This window comes from Furipterus horrens, unplaced genomic scaffold (assembly GCF_987537825.1).
Source record: "Furipterus horrens unplaced genomic scaffold, mFurHor1.1.pri manual_scaffold_4, whole genome shotgun sequence".
Taxonomy (NCBI): Eukaryota; Metazoa; Chordata; class Mammalia; order Chiroptera; family Furipteridae; genus Furipterus; species Furipterus horrens.
The window spans coordinates 171,938,912-171,961,300 of record NW_028327174.1 but is presented as its reverse complement, the minus strand read 5'-3'; the positions used below and the strand labels follow the sequence as shown (position 1 = coordinate 171,961,300).

Genomic DNA, 22,389 nt, shown 5'->3' with positions numbered 1-22,389 from the left:
ACCTTAGGCACTGAGCTCTTGCAGCCCTGGTTGGGAGCCCCATGCTCTGGTCGGCATTGGTTCCTTCACAGGGGCCTCACTTGCCATTCCCAAAGGAAGTGTTTTCAAGGACAGAGCCTAGGTTTCCCCCGCCCCTGCTTTGATGTGGGCTCCCAGAGGATGAGACCCTGGCTTCTCCCATACCCCAGACTAGGGAGCCCCAGAGCACCAGGCTTGGCTTTCTACCTCCCCTCTCAGACTGGGGTTTCCTTGCAAATACGGCTTATGTGTCCTTCCCCTCAGACTGGGGAAGTCCAGAGCCTGAGTCTCCCCTTCCTCCTTCAGGATGGAGGCTCTCTGAGAACTGACCCAAGTTCTCCTCCCCACCCCCTCCACCTGGCTGTTGATCTCCAGAACTTTCCAGTCCATATTCTGCACAGCCCTCCCCACAGCCAGACACTCGGGAGCCTTTGGAGCATCCCCAGGTCTGGGTCCTGGGAGGGCTTCCTCTGGCTCTGGGCTGGACACTTGGCTTGAAGAATAGCCCCTTCCTCTGGGACCATGAGGTTGAGCACCCACTCGGAACACCCTCTGACTTCACAAGGGTTGTCTCAGAACCTGGTTTCCGTGGCGCTGCTGGCGGGGTAAGGGATGCATGCTATTCTGGGCAGTTCATCTGGACTTGGCTCAAGTGGCAAGGGCCAAACCTCTGTCTCACTGACCTCTCCCCTGGAGGAGCAGAGCAGAGCAGAGCAGCACTTGGAGCCTCCCCAAGAAGGGCTGAGAGGCGGGTCCTAGACTGGGGACACAGGGACAGTGGAACCCCAGTCCCAGGAGCAGCCAGAGCTGGGGACAGTCATGGGAAAACAAGACCAAGACTGGCTGTAGCTGAGAAGCCCCCAAGGTGAACACTGAGAAACATAAGGCACTTCAGCAGCGTGAGTCTGGCTCTAGGCAGGGCTGGGACAGCCTCCCTTCGGGCCCAGGCCTCGGAATGCCACTCCATGGGGACATTATGGGGAGGAGGTGACCCTGGGACTGTCTGGGGAAAGAACCCCTGCTGGGAGGTGAAAGCCTGGATGTCTGTTCTGGTTTAGTCCTGAGTTGCTGCCTGACACTCTCTCTGGGCTTCAGTTTCCTTACCTGTAAACTGGATGTTGGGAGGATCAGCCGTGGAGCTGAGATTGGGAGGATAGTTTGCGCTGGGCTGTCAGCAGGGCGTGGGGGTGGGACCAGGAGAGAGTGGAGACCAGCAACAGGGACTCACGCAGAAGGCATACAGATCAGAGAGATGGTTTGATTGCTGGCTTTGTGGAGCAGCTTCTCCCCCTGGAGTGCCCTCTTGAGAGGCTGGGGCTGGGGCTCAAAGGTGTCTGTAATCAGGGCTAGGGTTGTGACCTGGGCTTCAATAAAGGGACTGGGCTAGAGAACATCGGGGACATACAGGATGGGGAAATGCAAGGGTTATGGATAAACTTTGCTCTGAAGTGGGGGTGTGGACTAAATGAATTTTTAAGACCTCATCGTGTGTGTGTGTGTGTGTGTGTGTGTGTGTGTGTGTGTACGCAGGGAAGAGGTCCAGGGAAGTCACAGTTTAAGTCAGCAGCAAGAGAGCTTAAGCTTAGACTAAAGACAATATTTGCTGCATATGTGAGGATGGAGCCACTGAGGGGAGTCTGTGGGCATCCCCACTGTCCAGATGGGGTTGCAGACATGGGAAGGTCAGAAGGAGCTCTGAAGGGCCTGGTCCAGAGGTCAGGGGTCCTAAAGCCAGCATTGGTAGAGAGGGTGGGACTCCAGGGCCTTTTCCCATTGGCTGAAGCACATCCAACCCACCCCTACTCCCTGCCAGGTTGGCTGGGTTCAGGGTTTGGAACTGGAAGCAGCTGGCCTGTGGCTTCTCCCTCTGGAGCCTGAAGTCTGATGAGAATGTGGTGCCAGATTCTGTGGCCGCCCCCCACCCCCGGCCCTAGTGACCTCTTTTTGGTTCCACAGCATCTAAAAATCTGACAGAATATGACTCAAGCAGACAGGAAGAGGCGGTAAGCACCCACTCATCCCCTTATGCCCGCCTCCCATCTCCCACCCAGTCCACCCAGTGCCCTCTCTGTCCCACACGCAGCTTCTCCCTCATGTCAGTTGATGCCCTCAGCAGCTCATGGGGCCCAGAAGGGCCTCTCCCACTGGCACCCATAGCCAAGCATGGGCTGGGCTCTGGGGTGAGAGAAGGCTCAGAAAGACCTGGGTCAGTGTCCAAGGGTTGACCAGTGGGTTCCAACTACCCCCATGTAGATGGCGCTCAATTGAACTGAACTCATTACCTCTCATCCTCTCAGGCTCAGGTTTCTTTGGGGTGAAATAAAAGCCAACATCCTTGCTAAGGCTGAGGCCCTACCTACCTAGTCCGTTTCCTCTCTGACCTCCTCCTACCCCACACCCCCAACTCTCCCCACTCCAGTCACACTGACTTCCCACCTCCAAACATGCTCAGGGTCCTTCAGTGACTGTTTCCTCTGCCTGAAAAACTCTTCCCACAGCTAATCACATGGCTCACTCCTTCACCTCTTTTGTGTCTTTGCTCAAATGCCACATTCTCAATGAGGCTTTCCCTGTGTCTGCCCTATTTAAAATCACACACCACCTTTAAAAAAAAAAAAAATTCTTAAAAAAAATTTTTTTATTTTATTTATTTACTTTTAAAGAGAGGGAGAGAAACAGCAATGTGCAAGATATATATCAATCAGTTGTCTCTCGTGTGCCCACAACTGGGGACCTGGCCCACAACCCAGGCATGTGCCCTGACTGGGAATCAAAGTGGCAGTTGTTTGGTTCTCAGACTGGTGCTCAATCCAGTGAGCCACACCAACCAGGGCCAACTTCTTTTTCCTTGCTCTGTCTTTCTCCATAGGACATACTACCTTCTAACACAAAATGTAACTGCTCATTACATTTCATTGCTCCCTGTCAGCTGTACTTGTGCAGGGATGTTTGTCTGTGTGTGCATGCTTGGGTAGAGAGAATGAGTGGCTCCCCCTCTGCGCTGATGACATTGCTGTCTGCAGCCCAGGACTCTGTCCTGGACTTTTAGATTCTGTTCCCAAAGACCCACTGGTATCCCACAGGCAACACAGTCCCAGTTGGAAACAGCCTCCTCCACTCCCCCCAACCCCACCACTCTTCCTGCAGCCTCAGCTCAGTCTAAGATCCCCTTCTCCTTTGTTGCTCAAGCCAGACATCAAGCCTTTGTCTTTGACACCTCTGTTCCTCCTTGCCTCACATCTAGTTACCGATCTCCTAAAATATGTAAGATGTGCTCACTCTCACCATCTTTTCTACCACCATCCTATTTCCCCATGACCACTTTAGGCCGTTATCTGCTGATATTTAAATATTAAATATATTGAGGTGACATTGGTTAATAAGATCACATAGGTTTTAAGTGCACATTTTTGTGATACATGTTCTATATTGCATTGTGTGCCCACCACCCAAAGTCAAATCTTCCATCACCATATATTTGACCCCCTTTACTCTTCACTGCCCCCCTTCATTCTTTCCTCTGGTAACCACTGCACTGTTTTCTGTGTCTATAAGGTTTATTTTGTTTTTCTTGTTTGCTCATTTGTCACCTTTAGTTTTATATCCCACATGAGTGAAATCATATGACTCTTTTTCTGTTTGACTTGTTTGGCTTAGCATGATATTCTTAAGATTCATCCATGTTGTCCCAAATGGCAGTATTTCATCTTTTCTTATGGCTGAGAAAGTATTCCATTGCATATATGTACCACATTTTCTTTATCCAATCATGCCTATTCTTCAAGTCTCTTCAGGCCTCACCTCCTGGCTGGGGCTTCTCACCTCCAATGATGCTGCCATTATCCATCTTGCTCACTATGTAGAGCATTCCAAGGGTGGAGACTGAGTTTTTACTTTGTATCTGGTGCCTAACTCATAACTAGATGCTCAGTAAATGTTTGTTGAATGAATAAATGTTGGTTAGTAGGTTCAATGGTTGGCTTGAGGTGAGTTGGATAGTTTATTGTTGGTTGGTTAATTAGAAAATAAAATAAACTAGTTAATAGGAGAGTCAGTTTGTTGTTTAAGTTGCCAAATTGATTAATTACCCAAAGGGTTGGCTGGTGAGTTGTTAGCTATTTAGTTCCTTGGTGAGCACATATTACTTAGGTAATTATTTGGTTGGTTTTTAGTTTCTTTGTAGGCTAATTTTCATAGATGTCTTTTTCTCATTCTGTACCCTCTCCTTGAGCTATTTCATATATGCCTATGGGTCAAATGACCATCTATGTTTTGGTGACCTCCAGATGTGTATCTCTAAATGAGACCACATGACCAGCTGCCTCTTTACTGGTCACCTTCACCTATGTGTCTGTGCACCCAGAAGAGGACCCCTCATTCTCCTGCCTAGGCCTGCAGCTTCTCTCCCATGCCTCATCCACCATTCTGTTGCTTGGGACAGAACCTGGGGTCATCAGTGGTTCATCCCTCTCCTTTCTCCTCTCTGATCAACATCAAGGTCTGTCAGTTTGATGGTCTCCTAGCCATCTTCACCACACCTTGGCTCAGGCTGCTATGAACTCTCAGCTGGTCTGTGGCAGAAGCTTCCTGATGGCTCGCCATGGCTCCATGCCTGCTCCCTCATTCCAGCCTTCATAGAGGAGGCAGTTCTTCTGTGCAAATCCTCCACCTGGCCCCATGGCTCCCTGGGTTGAGTTCAGATTCCCTAACATGAGCCATGAGACCTTCTGCCATCTGGCTCTGTGCTCCTCTCTGCCAGTCTCATGCTACTTTCACTCCTCTCTCTGGCCAGCCCATCCTTGCAGAATTCCTCGACATATCATACTGTCTTCACAGCAAGCCTTTGCCCATGCCACTCCAACACCCAGAACTTCTCCCGCCTCCCCTGATGCTCCTTCACTTGGCCAGCCTTCTATTCTTGACCTAAATTTTCTGTCTCCTGGGAAAGCCTTCTGCCCCCTCCTCTAGGTCATTTGCTTTCTCCCTGCAATCTCACAGTGCTCACACTTCTCCTGTGGCAACACTTCTCACACTTTATGGTAATGGCTTCATTATCCGTTTTTCTTATTAAGAGTAGAGCTCATGCCAAACATAGTAGGCATAGTAGGAATTGAACAAGTCTTGGTTCAGTGGCTGGTTGGTTATTTGTTGCTTACTGTATCCTACCTGCTGTGTGGGGAGGAGGAAGGGGCCCGGGTTCCAGACTCTCTTCTTTTTTTTTTTAAATATTGTTGTTTATCTGAAATTCAAATTTTATTGGGCATCCTATCTTTTCTTTTTTTTAAAAAATAATTTATTTATTTATATGTTTGTTTATTTATTTTATTTCTTTAGAGAGGGGGGAAAGGAGAAAGAGGGAGAGAAACATCACTGTGTGGTTGCCTCTCACTTGTGCCCCCAACTGGGGACCTGACGTGCAACCTAGTAATGTGCCCTGACTGGGAATCGAACCAGCGACACTTGGCTCGCAGGCCGACGCTCAATCCACTGAGCCACAGCAGCCAGGGCCAGACTCTCTTATTGTCCTTGACTTCCTGCTCTGTCCGCCTCTCCTCTGCCTCTGTGGCACCTGTTCTTGGGTTCCTCCCTGCCTCAGGCTGCTCAAAGTCTCTTCTTTGGGGCTGAGGAGGCCAGTCATGGGGGCACAGGGGCCCTGCATGGTGATGCTTGGAAGCTGGAGGTGAACGGGAGCCCATAGATCGTCCAAGCAACTCTACATCCTGCCACGTGCACAGCCCCGGGGTTCTTTCCCTGGGGTAAGGACAGAGCAAGGACTGGGGTGGGTGAGCTATGAACATGGGGGCTCAGCAAGAAAAGTGAAGGGTGTTTTACCTGTGCCTGGTTTACAGTTCTCACTCCCTCTGCTTACTCTTTGCTGCTGTGAGGCTGGGGAAATTTAGAAAGCCTGGGGTAGGGTGGGGGGTGGTGTTGCTATCCTAAGTTGGGCAAAGGACTGGGTGCCTGGTGTGGGCTTCAGGCTGTCAACAAGGGAGGATCACCAGTCTTAACAAGCACTGAAGGCCACACTTAAGAGTTATCTCCACCTCTTATTCTTCTCTTTAGCTTCCACACCCCATCTCCTTCAAACTCAAGCTTTATCTCACCCCAGCCCTCAACAGATGGTGAAGCCTGTAACTCACTTTTTCCTCTGTCCATCCAATCATGAGTTTATTAAATAAATAATTATTAAGCACCTACCATGTGTAGAAGGTTTTGGGCACCTAGTGGAAAGTAAGACAGATGAACTCCCCAGTTTTCATTCATCCTACAATATATATTGAACACCTACTATGTGTCTGGCACTGTCCTAGGCACTGAGAATACACCAGGGAGTAAGATTCAATCCCTCCTCTTCTCTCTCCTTCTCTCTCATTGGTTCATTTGTTCATTCATTCATTCATTTGCTAACTCACTCGCTCACTCACAAACATCTGTTTGTGTTGATGTGGTTACAGAGCCTGACGCACTTTGCAGACCCTTTATCTTTGGCAGAACCTGGTGCATATTTCAGGCCTCCATGCTGTTTATACAGCCTGGGAGCAGACTTTGCCCCACCCTGTGCTGTTTCCAGAGTGCCTTGTGGTTGTCAGGTCCTGCCTGATGTCTTGTCTGTGTCCTCAGGGATCTGGTTCCTGCAGGTAGGCAGGCAGACAAATAGACAGACAACTGAGCTCCACCTTCCTGCCTGCCCTGTCCCATTTGCTTCTCCCCCGAGGCTCATTGGCACCACTGATGGCATTCGTCCGATCCCCAAATGCCTGCTCTGCAAAGTGGCCTTGTTGGTGTGTCCTTCCCACTGGGCTAGTCCCCACCAGAAGGAAGAAGGGGCACAACCTGACTGTCTAACCTCAGTTCCTCTTCACATCCCTGTGACACTCAGTTGTCTCTGATCTCAGCTGCCCCAGTAGCCCTGGGCAACAGGCGGTGCGTGTAGACAGGCCGCTGGGTAACACATTAACTCAGCCATTAGTTTAAAGGCTGATGGATAGCAAGTGCACTTGAGTCTCACTGCTGTTCATGGGCTCCGGCTGTTGCTTCAGGTCCACCCGCAGCGCCAAGATGATCCCGTCGCCCATGATGGTAAAGGCGCAAAGAATACTGCAGAAGGAGATGGTGCGAGAGTTCCTGGCTGAGCTCATGGGCACATATATCATGATGGTGAGTAGGTGGCACAGGGTGGGTGGGCTCTGAGGGAGGGATATGAACCCCGGGAATTTAGGAGGGTGAGACTCAGTAAGGTCAATCCATGACCCCTTCCCTCTGTTGGCCCCCTGGGTCACATTGTCCATTCCCCAGCCCCCAAGCATAGCAAAGCAGGGAGAGGGCTGTCAGTCTCTCCAAGTCTTTTGGGGACAGAAAGGGCTCATAATAAGTGGGAGCAGAACAAAATTATGGGCTGGGGGGGTGTCAGGGGGCATGGTTGGAAGTGGGGAGATGGGAAACCAAGAGGAAAGAGATCAGAGAGAATGTTTAGTGTCAGGTTTTGAGAATTAATCCTGAGGGCAACATAGGGAGACACTGAAGGTGTTCAAACAGGGGAACGTTGTGGTCGGATTTGGATTTTAGAAGGAAATTCTGGGTGTCGTGTGGAACCTCAGCAGAATGGGCAAGGCTGGAGGGAGGGGAACCAGTTAAGAGACTGTTGCAGAAACCTAGGATGGAGAGAGGGTGGCAAATGGTCCAGGGGTGGAGAAGAAAGCACATGTTTGAGGTAGTTGTAGAAGATGAAATAAAGATTTTATAAGCCATGGATGTGGGTTAGTGCTCAGGGAGCCATTCTGAGCTCAGGGTCCAGAGCAGGGCGAGAGGTGAGATCAGTTTGGACACGATCAGGTGAGGTGCCAGGGAAGAAATCTAGGAGGCGGTCTAGTATAGAGGTCTGGAGCTCACGAGAGTGGCTTGGGCTGGAAGTACAGAATTCATCAGAATATGGATGGTGGTTATAAAAACTGTTCAGTGAGAGTGTATAGGAATAAGAAATAAGTGGAGGACAGAGCCCTGGAGAGTGAAGACAGGCACACAAAGTGGTCTGAGAAGTGATGGCCAGAGAGGTGGAAGGAGAAAGTGGGGAGAAACCAGGTTACAAGAGTATGGGGGGGGGGGGGTCACAGGAGGGAGTGGTCCGCAGTGTGGAAGGCTGCAGACAGCCAGAAAAGGTGAGAACTGACAAGGGTCCTTTGGGATTGACAAAATGGAAGTCATCGGGGACCTTGGCAAGGGCTCTTTTAGAGGGATGATAGGATGGAAACAAGATCACAAGCAGGAGGTGATGTTTCTTAGAAACTCCCTCTCTTCACCTGCTTCAGCCCTGCCACCATCCCCAGCCAGCCTCTCTGCTCTAAAGCTGTAGCCATGTTTGCTTGCACCTTATGGAGGATTCTGGTCCTGACAAAAAGGAGCAGCCTCTGGGAAGAGAAGTGAAGGCAGCCAAGAGCACGCCAGAGGAAGTGGCGGAGAGAGGTGGTGTGTGTGAGACAGTGTGAGTTTCCCGAGTGTATGTGGTTGTGTGTGCACATGAGTATAACTGGCTGTGTATGTGCTGAGCCACAGGGTAGGAGATGATGGGACCTATGGAGCCCAAGGGACTCTGGATATGTGGGGGGTTCTTAACCTGATCCTGCACCGAGTCACCCGCTGGCATTGGGCTGATCGCTCTGTAGCTCGGAGTCAACTTCTCAGTTATAACATGTCCTCAATGGGGTCTTTGTGGGTTTTGAAGCTGGGCTTGAATTCTGGCTCTGCTGTCATCTACCTGTGTGATTTTCCATAAGTATCTTAACTGTTCAGAACTTTAGCTGCCTCATTAGGAAACATGACCCTAGCATCGAGCTGTTAGACTTGTGTGAAGAAGGCCAAGAGCCCAACACCCAGTTCACAAGTAGGACACATGTGTTGGCCTCTGGTCATTATGACAAGTGGTCTCAGCTGCTCTCCCCTCCCTGCCTCCCACCCTTCCCTCCACCCCCATTACTCACCCTCCTGCTCGGCTCCTGAGCTGTGAGGATAGCACTGGATTCTGGCTTGTCTTAATCCAGGGCTAGGTAACTCATTTATCACATTCCAGTCCCGTGAGAGCTGTTAAACCTTGGAACCGAGGAGGCAGACAGGTGCCTCCTTGGAGAGCTCTTAGAGAAAACAGGCACCACCCACATGCACTGATGCCTGCCCTTGTCTGCATTTGCCTGCCTTTTATCAAGATTATTATTGAGCACTTACTGCATACCAGGCACTGATGCTAAACTAAGCCCCTTACATGCAGCACCTTCCCAAATCCTCGCAACAGTCCTGTGAGAGTCTATTATTATCCCCATTTCTCTGATGGGGAAACTGAGGCTCCTCAAGACTGTTACTTGCCCAAGGTCATATTTTAACCCCTTGAGTGCCAATGTCGCTGTGACGCTGACAAATTTTCCCAAAATTGCCAGCGTCACTCCCAGTGACTCTTTTTTCGACGGTTATAAATGTAAATAACAATGGAATAATTCATATTTTATGTTTTGTTCTCTTTTTTGTACCTCAGGTTATATATTGATATAATTTTTTCTCATGTTGATCCAAATTTCAAATTACTCATGGCACTCAAAGGGTTAAGTTAAGATTAAATCCACTCTAGTCTAATATCACAGTCTTGACACTTAACTATGCTCTGTTCCTTAGCTTAGCTATGGCAGGCTTTCTAACACCCTAGCTTGTTAACTGTCCCCCAGCTGAGGTAACGCCCTCACTTTCAGGCTTTAGGTAGTCCAAGACCTCACTCTGGGCCTTGTTTTCCCCATCTGTAGAGTGGGGGCACAAATATTAGCCCTTCAGATTTGCTGTGAGAATTAAAAAGAAGTAACACATGGTACTGGCTGGGTAGCTCAGTTGGTCAGAGCATTGTCCTGACACGCCAAGTCTGCAGGTTCAATCTCTAGTCAGGGCACATGCAAGAAGCAACCAATGAATGCATAGATAAGTGGAACAACTTACCAGCATTTCTCTCTTTCTCTTTCTCTCCTCTCTGCTGCCCCCCAGCTCTGTCTCAAAAAAAAAAAAAAAAATAACATATGTGAAAGAACTTTGGGAGGTTTAAACTCATACAGGACATTGTATTGTTATTTTTAGTTGTTGGGCCTGTGCCAAATTGATTAGGAAGGACACTCAGTGAGTCATCAGGGTGAAGGTTCTCGTAGAAAAGCAAGTGTGACCTTGGGCTCCCTTTACTGCAGCCAGGATGAGGGAAATGGATTGTTCTACTCAATTCCCCTCTGCAACCTCTGGGGTATTGGCCTTGAGGCTGGCCTTGTGGCTGTTGGACAGGCTGGGCCACATTTACTGGCCAGGAAGGGGAGGAGCTGGGCCATCAGGGCTCTAAAACATCAGCTGTAGACAGAACCAAACCATAGGGCAGGGGTTGCAAACTCACACGCTCCAGAGGCCAGGGAGAGCAACTCAGAGCGGTGAGGCCTGTGGCTAACAGCGCCAGCCTGTGTCAGGACACAGCTGCCACTGTTCCAGCTGAGTGTTGCCGTGCAGCCCAGAATGCGGGCCAGCATCGCCTGGGTTCCTGATTTCTCAAGAGAAGCTGAAACTGATTGTCAAAGCCAAGTTATCCAAACAAAACGTGTGCTGGATGGATTAGGCCCATGGGCTTCCAGATGGCAAACATGACACAGGAAATCATGTGGGATTTATTCACTCATTCATTATTTCCTGAGTTTCTACTTGGAAATAAGGACCCTTGGTCTTCAAACCTGTTACAGAACCCCTGGGCTTCTCCAATTGAAAACAAACCCACGGGCTCTTTAGTTAGGGGCCCGATTGCCCGCCGCCAAAATTATAACTCTCAATACCAGAGTTTAGTGAAAAGAAAAAGAATTGTTTATTTAACAGTTATATAGATTTAGTTATTTGTGGATTTCTGTTGTTAAGTCTTATATTCTTTAAACACCCATAAACACATATCCTTGCCTCCCCACTACCAAACCAGGCCAGCCTTAGAAAAGTTAGAGAAACCGTTTCCCTACTTTCCAAACACAGTTCAGCTTTACCAGCAGCTGCCAATCACTCTTCTGATTGGGGAGGTCCTTTCTGTGCTGTGGTGCCCTCCAGCTCTCAATGCAGAACCGCCTGGATTCTCAGCCTCCTTCCTGCAAACCGCATGGATCTCCTCTCCTCAAAACCACATGGCGAGAGCCTCTTAAAGCAGACTGGAGACCCCTTCTCCAAGCCACATGGAGAACTTAGCTTCTTTATTCCACATGGAGAAGGCCCCTTTACCAAGCCGCATGGAGGGGGTGAGAGAGCGAGAGCGAGAGCGAGCGCGCGTGAGAGCTAAAATGTCCGCAGCTGCTTATATATCCCTGACTGCGTCCTCTGATGCAGTGGGTGTTGCAAACAGTTCTGACCATTCACAGAACCTTACCTAGGCTCTGTGTGCTTTCTCCATACCGTCCCCTGGTTCAAGACTCCTCCCATCTACCTGAGGCTTTGGATGCATTAAAGCCATTTTGCATAAGAAAGACACTAGCTACCAGCCTCAGGCATGTGGAGGCATTCTGAAAAGATGTTTCCTTCTCCCTATCCCCCAGCCGCAAAATCTGGGGATTTTTGGACTCCCTTGTTTCTGTAACAAACCCTCTGTGCTGGCTCCACTCCCTATACCCCTGATGCCTCCCAAACCTCTCAACCTGTCCTGGCCTCACTCCCCACTCCCACACCCCATCTGTTCCTGTCCTCTCCTGCCTCATCCTGCCCTCGGCCACAGGCTGACTTGCCTCTGGGCCCCTCTGCACCTGTGCTGGGGCTCCTGAGGAACACAGTGGGCCCTGCTCACTCCCTCACCTCTCTATCTGTTCTATTTCACTTATCCTCAGACTTCCCCAAAGCTGCTATACACTCTGCCTGTTCTTTTACCAGCAAATGGCTTGCTTTCCAGCTTGACAGAGAAAACCATCAGGTGGGCTTCCTGTGCCTGGCTGTCTGGCTCCTTACCCACATGGCCCTCTCACCACCAGAACACACCTACCTGTGCATGCACATATGGGGGCAGGGCCCCTCCTTCTTAGAGGACCCTCCACTCCTGCATCCGTCCCACTCCTCACACTACTGAGGTACTTTTTTTCATCCTTTTCTCTCTCTCCAGCCTCTCCCTCTCATAATCTTTAGGAAAAAAAAAAAAACCCTTACTTGAGAATATGTTTTTTATTTATTTTTTCAACATTGCTCTGTTGCTTCTCGCACACCCTAACTGGGGACCGGCCTGCAACCCAGGCATGTGCCCTAACTGGGAATCGAACTGGCAAACTTTTATTGATTTTAGAGAGAGAGAAAGGGAAGGCTTTAAAGTAGAGTATCAATTTTTCACGATCTAGGATCAGGTATTCCAGACAGGAGAAACTAGATGCATAAAAATACAAGACATTCAGGGAGCAGCGTGGCTGTTTGGTTTGAGGCTGTCTGGCATAGGTGACTGCCTCGGTTCACCTCCTGGCTTACTACATGCAGGCTGTGTACTTTGAGCAAGCCACTCGACTTCTCTAAGCCTTGGATTGCGCATCTGTCAAATGGGGAGATGAATAATACCAAAGGCATATGTTGGTGTAAGGGTAAAAGGAAGTGACAGATAAAAATTTTACCAGTGCCTAGCACATAGTAAGTTCTCAATAAATTGTTATTATTATTTAGAAGTAATACTATTGCTGAGTATAGAGACCACTGGAACAGATATGAAACTGAAAGGCAGAAATTATAGAGGGTCTTGAATGGAGGCCTCCTGAGTTTGGACTTTATCCTAGAAATGAAGGGGAGCCAGTGAATATTTGAATGATCAGATCTCTGTGTCAGAAAGGTCACACTTGCTGCAAGGAGAAGGCTGAGTAAGATCTGGGGAGAACATAAGCAGAACTGATTTGGGGTTGGGGAGGAGGGAGAGAAAGCTCTTATCTGTGACGTCCCAGTTGCTGGTTTGGCCCACTGGGAGGGCAACAGAGGATGAGGATCACATTTTCTGAGATAGTGAGCTTTCAACATAGAGCCTGAGATGCCTGTGGAACACCCAGACTTCCAGTGGGTACTGGAAATAGAGATCTGGCTCCTAGGTGGAGGTTTTGGGAAATTTAGTGCAGCAGGTATATCTGAAGCCATAGACCTGGTAGGAAGAGCTAGGAAGAGTGACTGGGGTGAGATGTGAAAGGGGCCAGGGATGGAGCCCTGGGATCATCAATATTTGTGAGACTGATGAAGGAAAAAGGATGTGGGAAGTAACTGCAGAGAGGGAGAAGCTACAGGTAAGAGGAAAACCAGGAGAGAGATCTCATGGAGGCCAAGAGGAGGAACTTTCCAGGAGCACAGAATGGTTAAGAGGGTCAAAGTCAGCAAAGTCAAGTAAGACAATGAGTGAGGGAAACTTTGGGAAATCAGAAGGCTGAGCCCACGGAGAAAGCTTCGGTGTTGGTGAGATGTGGAAGCAGAAGCCAGGGTGAGGAGGGAGAGCAAGGGGAAGGATAAAGGAGCCAGCAAGTGGGTTCTTTCCTGGAGTCTGACATGCTGTGTGTGTCGGGAGGGGCGTCTAGGACTCCGCAGGTGGGCAGGAAGGACGGGCTGAGGTGGGAAGGTTTACTTTTAGGAAGGAAGAGACCTGAGTCCGTGGGAGCCAGTCGAGGGGAGGGTGGAAGATACAGGCAAGAGGGAGGCCCCTGCAGAGGGAGGAGAGTCTGGGTGCAGGCGCCAGAGCAGAAGGGACAGGCTGATATAGGTTCAGGTGGGCGGCTGCAGGAGGTTGTGTGAGGGCCTAACTTCAGGCTTCTCATCTCCCTGCGAAGCGTGTCAGTTAAGGGTGTCACCTGAGGAGATCCAGCAGTTAGGAATGGGCAAGAGCTAGAATGACACCTGAGGACAATGGAAATGTTGCTGTGGACAAGAGTTAGAACCCCACTGGCTTCCAGGGCTGATGAGTGTGGGGGCCATGGCAGAGCCCAGACATGAAGTTTGGAGATGCCCTTGAGGAAGCTTCCTTCAGGTTAGGCTGCAGTGTGAGAGGCTCTGAGGGGTTCCATCCGCACCAGCCATGCCCTCCTTGAAGCCCTGCCTGCTTCCCTGAACTTCAGGTGGACTTGGGATCCAGGGGCCTGGATATGTTCATTAGAGCCCCTGACTCCGCTGCCTCACCCTGGCTCCTTTTGTACCACCCCCTCCCCCCAAATCTCACTGGTCAGGTGTTAGAAGCCTTGACAGGGGCAGGGGGGGAGAGGTCAAGAGGTGGGAAGTCTCTGGAGGAAGAGGGCATGGCAGAGGGTCTCTAAGGGCAAGTTGGGGATGCCCAGGGCGTGAGGGTGAGGAGCCCAAACTGAGCTCTGAGCCCTCTTCTGATGCTGGGGCCCTGGGCAGGCAGCCCCCTCAGAGGCCCTCCCTCGCAGGTGTTTGGCCTTGGCTCCGTGGCCCACATGGTTGTGGGAGATAAATTCGGGAGCTACCTCGGTGTCAACTTGGGTTTTGGCTTTGGAGTCACCATGGGAGTGCACGTGGCAGGGAAGATCTCTGGTGAGTGAGCCTGGGCCCTTCCTGACGGGCAAGGCCGGGAATCCCCTGCAGATTCTTCCTGCCCACCCCCAGCCAGCCTTCGCCCAGTCTGCCAGCACCTCACCCTCACTGGAGGGTGAACATCCTGAAGCCCTTTCCTCTGACTGTCTCTCCCAGACGCTTCACGAGCCTCCTTGACCTACCATTTTTACTAGTTGGGTCAACTTAGTCAGGCTATTTAACTTCTCTACTCCTTACTTTCCTTAATGGTCAAATGAAGATGGTGGTCCCTGCCTCAGTGGGCTCTTGCGAGAATTCAATGAGAGCGCAATGCATAAATGCTTGCCGTGTTATTGTTGTTGCTGTTCTCAGTATTATTTATTATCATTGGTTTCTGCTCTCACGCTCGTGACATACTTGCCCTCCTGGCAGGGGCCCACATGAATGCGGCTGTGACCTTCACCAGCTGTGCACTAGGTCGCATGTCCTGGAAGAAGTTTCCTGTGTATGTACTGGGTCAGTTCGTGGGTTCCTTCCTGGCTTCTGCCACCATCTACTGCCTCTTCTACAGTGAGTGTCCTGCCCCGGGTTGTCCATTTTTTGCCTCAGCCTCCTCCTCTGAGTTGTGGGGAGATCTGATAGCAGTGTCCTGGCCTGTGAAAATGTCTGGGAGAGCGGGGTCCTGGAGATGCTGCCCACCCCTCCATCCTACAAATTTATTTCTGGGACTCCAGTGGGGTTGAGCTAGGGGCAGGCTCACACTCAGACCATGTCTCCATAGCTGCCATTATGGACTACTCAGGTGGACTTCTGACAGCGATTGGCCCTTCAGCCACTGCTAACATTTTTGCCACCTATCTTCCTGCCCACATGACGTTATGGAGGGGCTTCCTGGATGAGGTCAGTGGTTCAGGGTGGTTGCCCCTCCTTTTGCCCTCCCCACCTCGGGAAGGGGCCAGCAGGCAGCCTCTCACCACAGAGAGGATCAGAACTCTGAAGGGAACTGTGCCAAGACATATCTCTGCCAGTGGGTTTGGGCTGGGGGCACTGCCGAGGCCCTGTGGCCTGGCTGTCACGGCATCTGCTCCCCAGGTGGTAGTTACGGGGATACTCCAGCTGTGTCTCTTTGCCATCACGGACAATGGGAACAACCCAGCACTGCAGGGGACACAGGCCCTGGTGATCGGCGTTCTTATTGTCATCATTGGAGTGTCCCTGGGCATGAACTCAGGATATGCCATCAACCCATCCCGGGACCTGCCTCCCCGTTTCTTCACCTATCTTGCCGGCTGGGGCACACAGGTCTTCAGGTAGTGCCCTGCCCAGCCCATTCCTTCGAGTTTTCTGTGGGTTCCCTGCATGCAGAGGGGAGAGGTGATGTGAGGTGCGGCCTGGGAGTCCTGCAGAGCTGCAGGTGGTCTAGGGAGAAAGGAGTTGGTCTCAACCTTCCCTGTGACCAGCAGTGATCCCACTCCTGGACTAAAGGTAAATCCTGCCCCAGATCCGCCCCATCCCTGAATCAGGGTGAAGCTGACAGGGCCCCAGGCTCAGGGGTGACTCAGGGGCTAGGATGCAGGTCTCCACTCTCAGACCCTACTCCCTGTCTGGGCGTGAGGGGGAATGCAGGTGCTATCCTGGGCATCGGCACTCTTACCAGGCCTCTGCCTTTTGCCTGCAGGGCTGAGAACTGGTGGTGGGTGCCAGTGGTGGCGCCGCCCCTGGGTGCCTACTTAGGTGGCATCATCTACTTGGTCTTCATTGGCTCCACCATCCCACGGGAGCCCAAGATATTGGAGAGCCCCACCGAGATTGAAGACCGCAGAATACCTGTGTTACCCAAGGTGATGCCCCACCAAACCCAGACCTCCTCCCTTACCTCTGTCTCCGTGTCTTCCTCCAGCCGACCTTCAGTCCAGTCCTTCCCACCCTTAAGTGACTCCATCCGAATACAGCAATTTTAAGTAAGATTGTTTGTGACCCCATCCCCATCCCAATAAAGAAAGCCTTGGCCCACAGTGGCACCCTTGCTTCTTGGGTGCCCTCCTATGGTGGGGCTTCCCTCCTGGATTCTTCCAGGAACTCTGCCATTATGCCACAGCCCAAAGCTGGAACATGGAGCCAAGAGGCCTCCAGCTCCCTCCAGTCCTGGGAGCTGGGGTGCTCCCTGGGGGAGCACGGGGAAGGGCCAATGGGAGGAGCAGGAGATTAAAAAAATGCCAGGCACAGAACGGTGGACTTTCAGGCATAGGGTAGGAAGGGGATGGTTTGGGGAAAGGACAACAGCTAGCTGGCGGGGGGTCAGCTCTGGGGATACCCTGAGCTGCCCTGGGACAGGACTTGAGATGCTCCCTCGGTTTGGCCAGTTTTTGCACCAGACAGGACAAAGTTCAAGTACGTAGATCAGAGTTTTGTTTTGTTTTGTTTTTTCGTTATTGCCCCACCTCAGAAGCCCTTCAGATATTTTTTTCTTAATCACGATATTTTAATACCACAGGTATACTGTATATTTGTATATGTACTTTATGCACATCTGAGTTTTATGCAAAAATAGTAAGTTCTTTTTCATTTCCCCCTTCCAAGAATCAATTTCCCCTTCCTTGGGGGCAAAATCACCCCTCATTGTTGAAAATGTAGATAGACTGAAAGTATGTAATGGTTAGAGGACTCTCCTTCCTTCCTGGTGCCAGAGCTCTCCCACATAAGAAATTTCAGAGTTAGAAAGGAACGCGCAGAGCCAGGAAACGACCTCACAGAGCTCAGCCTCTGGGGGGAGGTGGGGCAGTCAGAATCCACGGACTCCTGGGCCAGGCAGGAAACATCCTGCTTTCTGGGATTCGGAAGCCGGCATCACTCACGGTGCCTGTCACAGCCTCGCCTTTAACCTTTCAGCAGTTATTGAGCCTCCTGTGTGCAGGCCTTGTCTGGGCACTGGAGCTGCTGCAGTGGACGTGAGGCTGGGTCTCCGTCTTAGAGGAACACAGTTTAATGGGAGCAGGAGGAAAAAGCTAAGTGGGGAAAAGGGGCTGCATGGAGGCTGTGGGGCTCATAGGGGGCTGAAGCCCCGCCTTGAAGCCAAGGCCAAGGATGGTTTCCCAGAGTAGACAGAGAGGAGTTGGGATCAGGTGATATACTTTCTGGGGCTCGGTGCTGCATTTTAGTTTGTGGGGTTTGAGGGGACAGGAGGCAGAGGAGGCTGGGCATTCTGGAGGTGAGAAGAGATTCAGAAAGCCCACCTAAGCTGCTGTGTACAGGTTGGTGGCAAAGGGGGAGCTTGGGGCCTGCAAGGGAGTGTGGTGAGAGGCTAATCCTGGAGGAGCAGCGGAGTCCCTGACAAGTCAGTCCTGGTGGGTAAAACCTGCAGGACTTGGGCTTGGATTGAATGAAGGGGTAGGTGACGATGTGACAGGAGTCAGGTCTGACGTTCAGTTTTTGGCTTGGGCCTGGGACATTGGAGATGTTCCCACTGAGAGCAGAACACGGGAGAGGAACTGGTTTGGAGAGGAAGGTGGTAAGTTATATTGTGGACATGTTGAGCTTGAGTTGTCTGTCAGACATGAACAGCAAGAGCTGTGCAGTCTTGCGCAAGTTACTCCACCTCTCTGGGCCTTGTTTTCCTCATTTGTAAAATGGGTCTAATAATATTACCTACCATTGTGTTGCTGTGAATAGACAATGAAATAAAACGTGCATATTGCTGAGAACAGTGCTTGGCACAGAGAAGTGCTCAGTAATCAGTTATGTCTTTTGTATAGTCTGCAGTTCAGAAAAGAGCTGACGACAGAGACTGACAAAGCCGTGGCGGTGTGGCTGTAGCTGGGGCCAGGGAACAGTGAAACAGGGTCAGTGAGCAGGATCTTGGGAGAACAGCCGGGAGGCGACTGTGAGGTGTGGAGTAGGTACCCCAAAACGTTTGGCTGAAGGGGGGGGCACAAAGTGGATGGTCAGGGGACCCTGGAAACAATCCAAGTGTCCATCAACATGGCAATAAATACATACATCGCAGTACAGTCACATACAACAGATTGGCTATGTCAGTAAAAACTAAGGGACAGGAGCTACCTGCCACAACGTGGAAAAAGTTTGGAGGCATAAAAAGCAATGCAGTGGACTGTACACAGAATGACACCAGGTATACTGTTGACAAACAAGCAAGAAGTAATATATTCTTTGGGCAAACATATGTGATAAAATTGTATTTAAAAGAAAAAAATGTAAGGGCACACTCTCCCTCCCAGGAGCACACCTGCACCTTCCCTTCCCCTTCTTCTTCCCCCACAGTGATCCCAGGATGCTCGAGACTTGGAACCGGGGGACTGCGGGCAGGGGCAGTTCGTCCCGAGCTAACCCCCTGAGCCTGTCTGTATGATCCGCTTTTCTCTTTCTCTCCAGTGAGCTGGTAGCAGCTCCCGCCCGGGGCCAAAGTTTCTAGAGAGCCAAGCAACCCTGCCTACGTCTCCTGTTGCTGCTTCTGTCCTAAGCCCTTCCTGTTTCACTGTCCCCAGTTTTAATAAATACTCTCAAAAAAGTCCTTTCTTTTGATTTGTTTTAAAGAGGAGAAATTATATTGATTGTTGTTTACTGAATCTTTGTGTGAAAGTATCAAATATGTGTGAAATGCTACCACTGTATTTATGATTTATAAACATTATTTCATTAGTATTCATAGAAGTGATTAATATGAACATGATTACCAGTTTAAAAAAAAGAAAGAATGATTCTTCCAGGATATAAGGTTATAGAAATGGGAGATGAGATGGGGAGGAGTATGGGGGTGATGCAAGCTATCAATAATTTTCTGGTTTTGGAGTTGGGGAAAAATGTATGAGTTTATTATAGGATTGTGCATTACAACATAACTGTGATATATATTTGTAGATATCACATATTTAAAAAGATGAAGAAGAAATAGCTACAGCATGAGAATAGGTGGAGGGAAGATGGAGACTTGGAGCCTGTGAGATTACAGGGGGTCCAGGCAGAAACGGGAGAGGTTTGAGTATGTCTGATGTCCCACGGTGGGAGCTCAGCCATGGACCAGGCCTGGGAGTGACCAGGGAGGGGCCCACAGCTGGAAGTCCCAGGCGGTGGCTTTCCTCTGTGACCCTGGACAGGCCCCTCTCTTCCTCATTCTCAGCCTCTGTAGATCTATGAACATGAGAGGGTGTCCTTTCTAATTCCTGGTGTTTCAGAGGAGCGTAACCATAAGGCTTCACTCACAGGTGGAAGAGGCAGATATGGGCTCCAGGGTTCTGGTTTCTATGCTCCTCTGTCCCTCACTGACTACTTCATCCTCTGGCATCCACATGTCTCTGGGAGGTGGTATTAGAGCTAAGGCAGCCAGTGGGTCCACCCAGACCCCTGCCTAAAGCCCACTGCCCTGCCACAGACCTGCACTAGGCCCACTGCCCATAACATCCTGCAGGCTATTTGAGCCCTGACCCCAGTCACAGAGCATTTCTCTACACAGAGCACGGACCCCTTTCACTCTCTTGGCAGACATTGGTTAAAAGCCTACGACATGCCAGACACCATTCCAGTGCTGAGGATACAGGCACAAAGATATATGCCCTGGCTGGTGTGGTTTAGTGGACTGAGCGCCTACCTCCAAACCAAAAGGTTGCTGGTTCGATTCCCAGTCAGAGCACATGCTTGGGTTGTGGGCTGAGTCCCTGGGTTGGGGGCGTGTGAGAGGCAACCAATCAATGTATCTCTTACAAATGGATGTTTCTCTCCCTCTCTTGCTCCCTCCCTTCCCATCTCTCTGAAAATAAATAAAATCTTTAAAAAAGAAGATACACAAAAGTCCTTGTTCTCATGGAGCTGCCATTCTGTACAAAATATGTGGTGTGTTAGTGATACATGCTGAAGAGAAAAAGCAAGAAAGAGGGATAGTAAGTGTGTAGGGTGTGAAGACAGAGGCCTCACTGAGAAGGTGACTTTGAGCAAGACTTGAAGGGGACGAGGGAGTGAGCCATGTGGATGCCTGGGGGGAAAGCACGCCAGGCTGAGGAAACAGCCAGTGCCAAGGTCCTGAGGTGGGAACATGGAGGGGCCATTGCTGGAATGGAAGGAGGGAGGGGAGAGTGGAAGAAGACGAGGACAGGGTGAACTGAGGCTGGGCACAGGGGAGAGGTGAGACCAAGGCTTGGGGCAGAGGGTGAGGGAGGTCTCTGGGAGAGAGAGGCAGGTCTCACTGTAGGAAGGAAGAAAGGAAGGGAGGGAAGTTGGAAAGGAGGAAAAAAGGAAGGGGAGAAGGGACGAAGGAAGGACGGGGCTGGAGGCTCAGAGGCTGGGTCAGAGGCTGAGAGAGAAGACACACAGCTCAGAGCCAGGTAGACCCAGGCACAAGGTGAGGCCAATAAACCTAGGGTTGCACCTTTGAGTCCTCCAGGGACCCAACCACACCCCTGCTGACTGATAAGGAGGATTCCTCAGATGGGAGTCACAACAGGTCCCTGGAACAGCCCTGCCAAGGCCAGCAAGAATGTGTTCCTGTGAGACTCAACAGTTTGGCTGAACTAAGTGGCTGGGTTGGTGAAGAATGGGGTGGTCTGTGGGCTTCACTTTAAAACTGGTTTCTATTTTCTGTCCTAATGGCTTGGACAGAAAGGGCCCAGAGGTCTGAGAGGGGGCAAACCTAAAATATTCCCCTAGGCCCAAACTAAGTATAATGGACAAAAGGGTTCTGGACAGGTGAGACTTGCCTTGCACATCTTCCTCCAAAGAAGCCCTTTTTCCCCCAATGTGGGACATTGAAAAATTAATCCCTGCCTTTTGTCATCTAGTGGTTATGGTCTCAATGATGCCTTTTAACCCTGTTGCCAATTCCGTTGCCCCCAGAATACAACAAGGGTGCCAGCCTATTAAACCAAGCACGCTGTTGTCCGGGGACAGCCAACTTACCTGGAGTCTGCACGATCCTTCCCCATGTGGGAAGGCCACCCTCCCCTCCACACCCCCACTCTTATTAGGGATTTCTGGACCCAAGAGTAGGTAGGACGACAACCATGCCCAGCTTGAAGCAGCTAGAGGAGCTCGAGACCTTCGACCATTGTCCTTTATAAGATTATAAAGGGTCTTAAGTCTGAGAGGGGGGAATTGTTATTTTTTAATGTTATAAAAATTAATTATTAAAAAAAGACTAATATAGGAAAGGGTGAAGCTGGGAAACTTACATGCATGACCCAAGGACATGAACGAAGAGGGGTGGGATTGCTGGGGGAGAGGGGTTGTTGGGCAGAGGGGGGTAAAGGAGAAAAATTGGAAGTATTGTAACAATATAATTAATAAAATATACTTAAAAAAAAAAAAGAATGTGTTTCTGCCCTCCCCTGACCCCACATTCCCCTCCCTACCTGTGTCCTGGCTTCTGGCTCCGGGTTAAAGAACATCAGAGAGAAGATGAACTAAGGGAAGCTCAGGGCTAGGATTGGGGAAACTGGATAGGTGGTGGACACACCAGCAAAGTTTGGAGGTTGGACGTGCTGAATTGTAGGTTACTTGTGGGATATTCAGGGCAAGACATGGGCCTAAGCCCAGGGTGGCATTTGAAGGCTTGCAGCTGGATGAGGTGGCTCAGGGAGAGATGGTGGAGCCCGGTGGAGCACCCACGTGTGAGAGAGAGCTAAAGCAGAGGAGGCAGCCAAGCTCCACGGCCTTCCCTGGCCCCGGAATCTGAATACTCTGGGGCCTCAGGAAGTTCAGATGGGTCAGGGCAGGTAAGAGAAACCCACACTCTACTAGGAGACCTGGAGGAAAACGTTGAGACACTCACCCCCTAGGACTCCCTGCAGCTTCAGCCCCCAGCTCTGGTTCTGGAAACCTCTGACTCCTGCCCCATCCTCAGCTCCCTGCCCTCTAGATGGTAGAGTG

General features: G+C 50.5%; 1 protein-coding gene across 6 annotated transcripts; it reads left to right on the top strand.

The window, feature by feature from the left end:
• Positions 1-814: 814 nt before the first annotated feature.
• On the top strand, positions 815-19,045 carry AQP7 (aquaporin 7). Of its 6 annotated transcripts, none has more exons than XM_090274280.1 (9): positions 815-917; positions 1,975-2,021; positions 7,059-7,176; positions 14,415-14,538; positions 14,950-15,087; positions 15,299-15,417; positions 15,610-15,827; positions 16,196-16,358; positions 18,907-19,045. In XM_090274280.1, the coding sequence occupies exons 2-9, from the start codon at positions 1,996-1,998 to the stop codon at positions 18,907-18,909; spliced, it is 909 nt and encodes a 302-aa protein (XP_090130406.1). In that variant the 5' UTR covers positions 815-917; positions 1,975-1,995; the 3' UTR covers positions 18,910-19,045. The 6 variants fall into 6 exon arrangements, with proteins under 6 accessions (XP_090130406.1, XP_090130403.1, XP_090130407.1 ...); XM_090274277.1 differs by having other exon boundaries at positions 16,196-16,478; XM_090274281.1 differs by lacking the exon at positions 18,907-19,045 and adding an exon at positions 18,796-18,898.
• Positions 19,046-22,389: the final 3,344 nt, after the last annotated feature.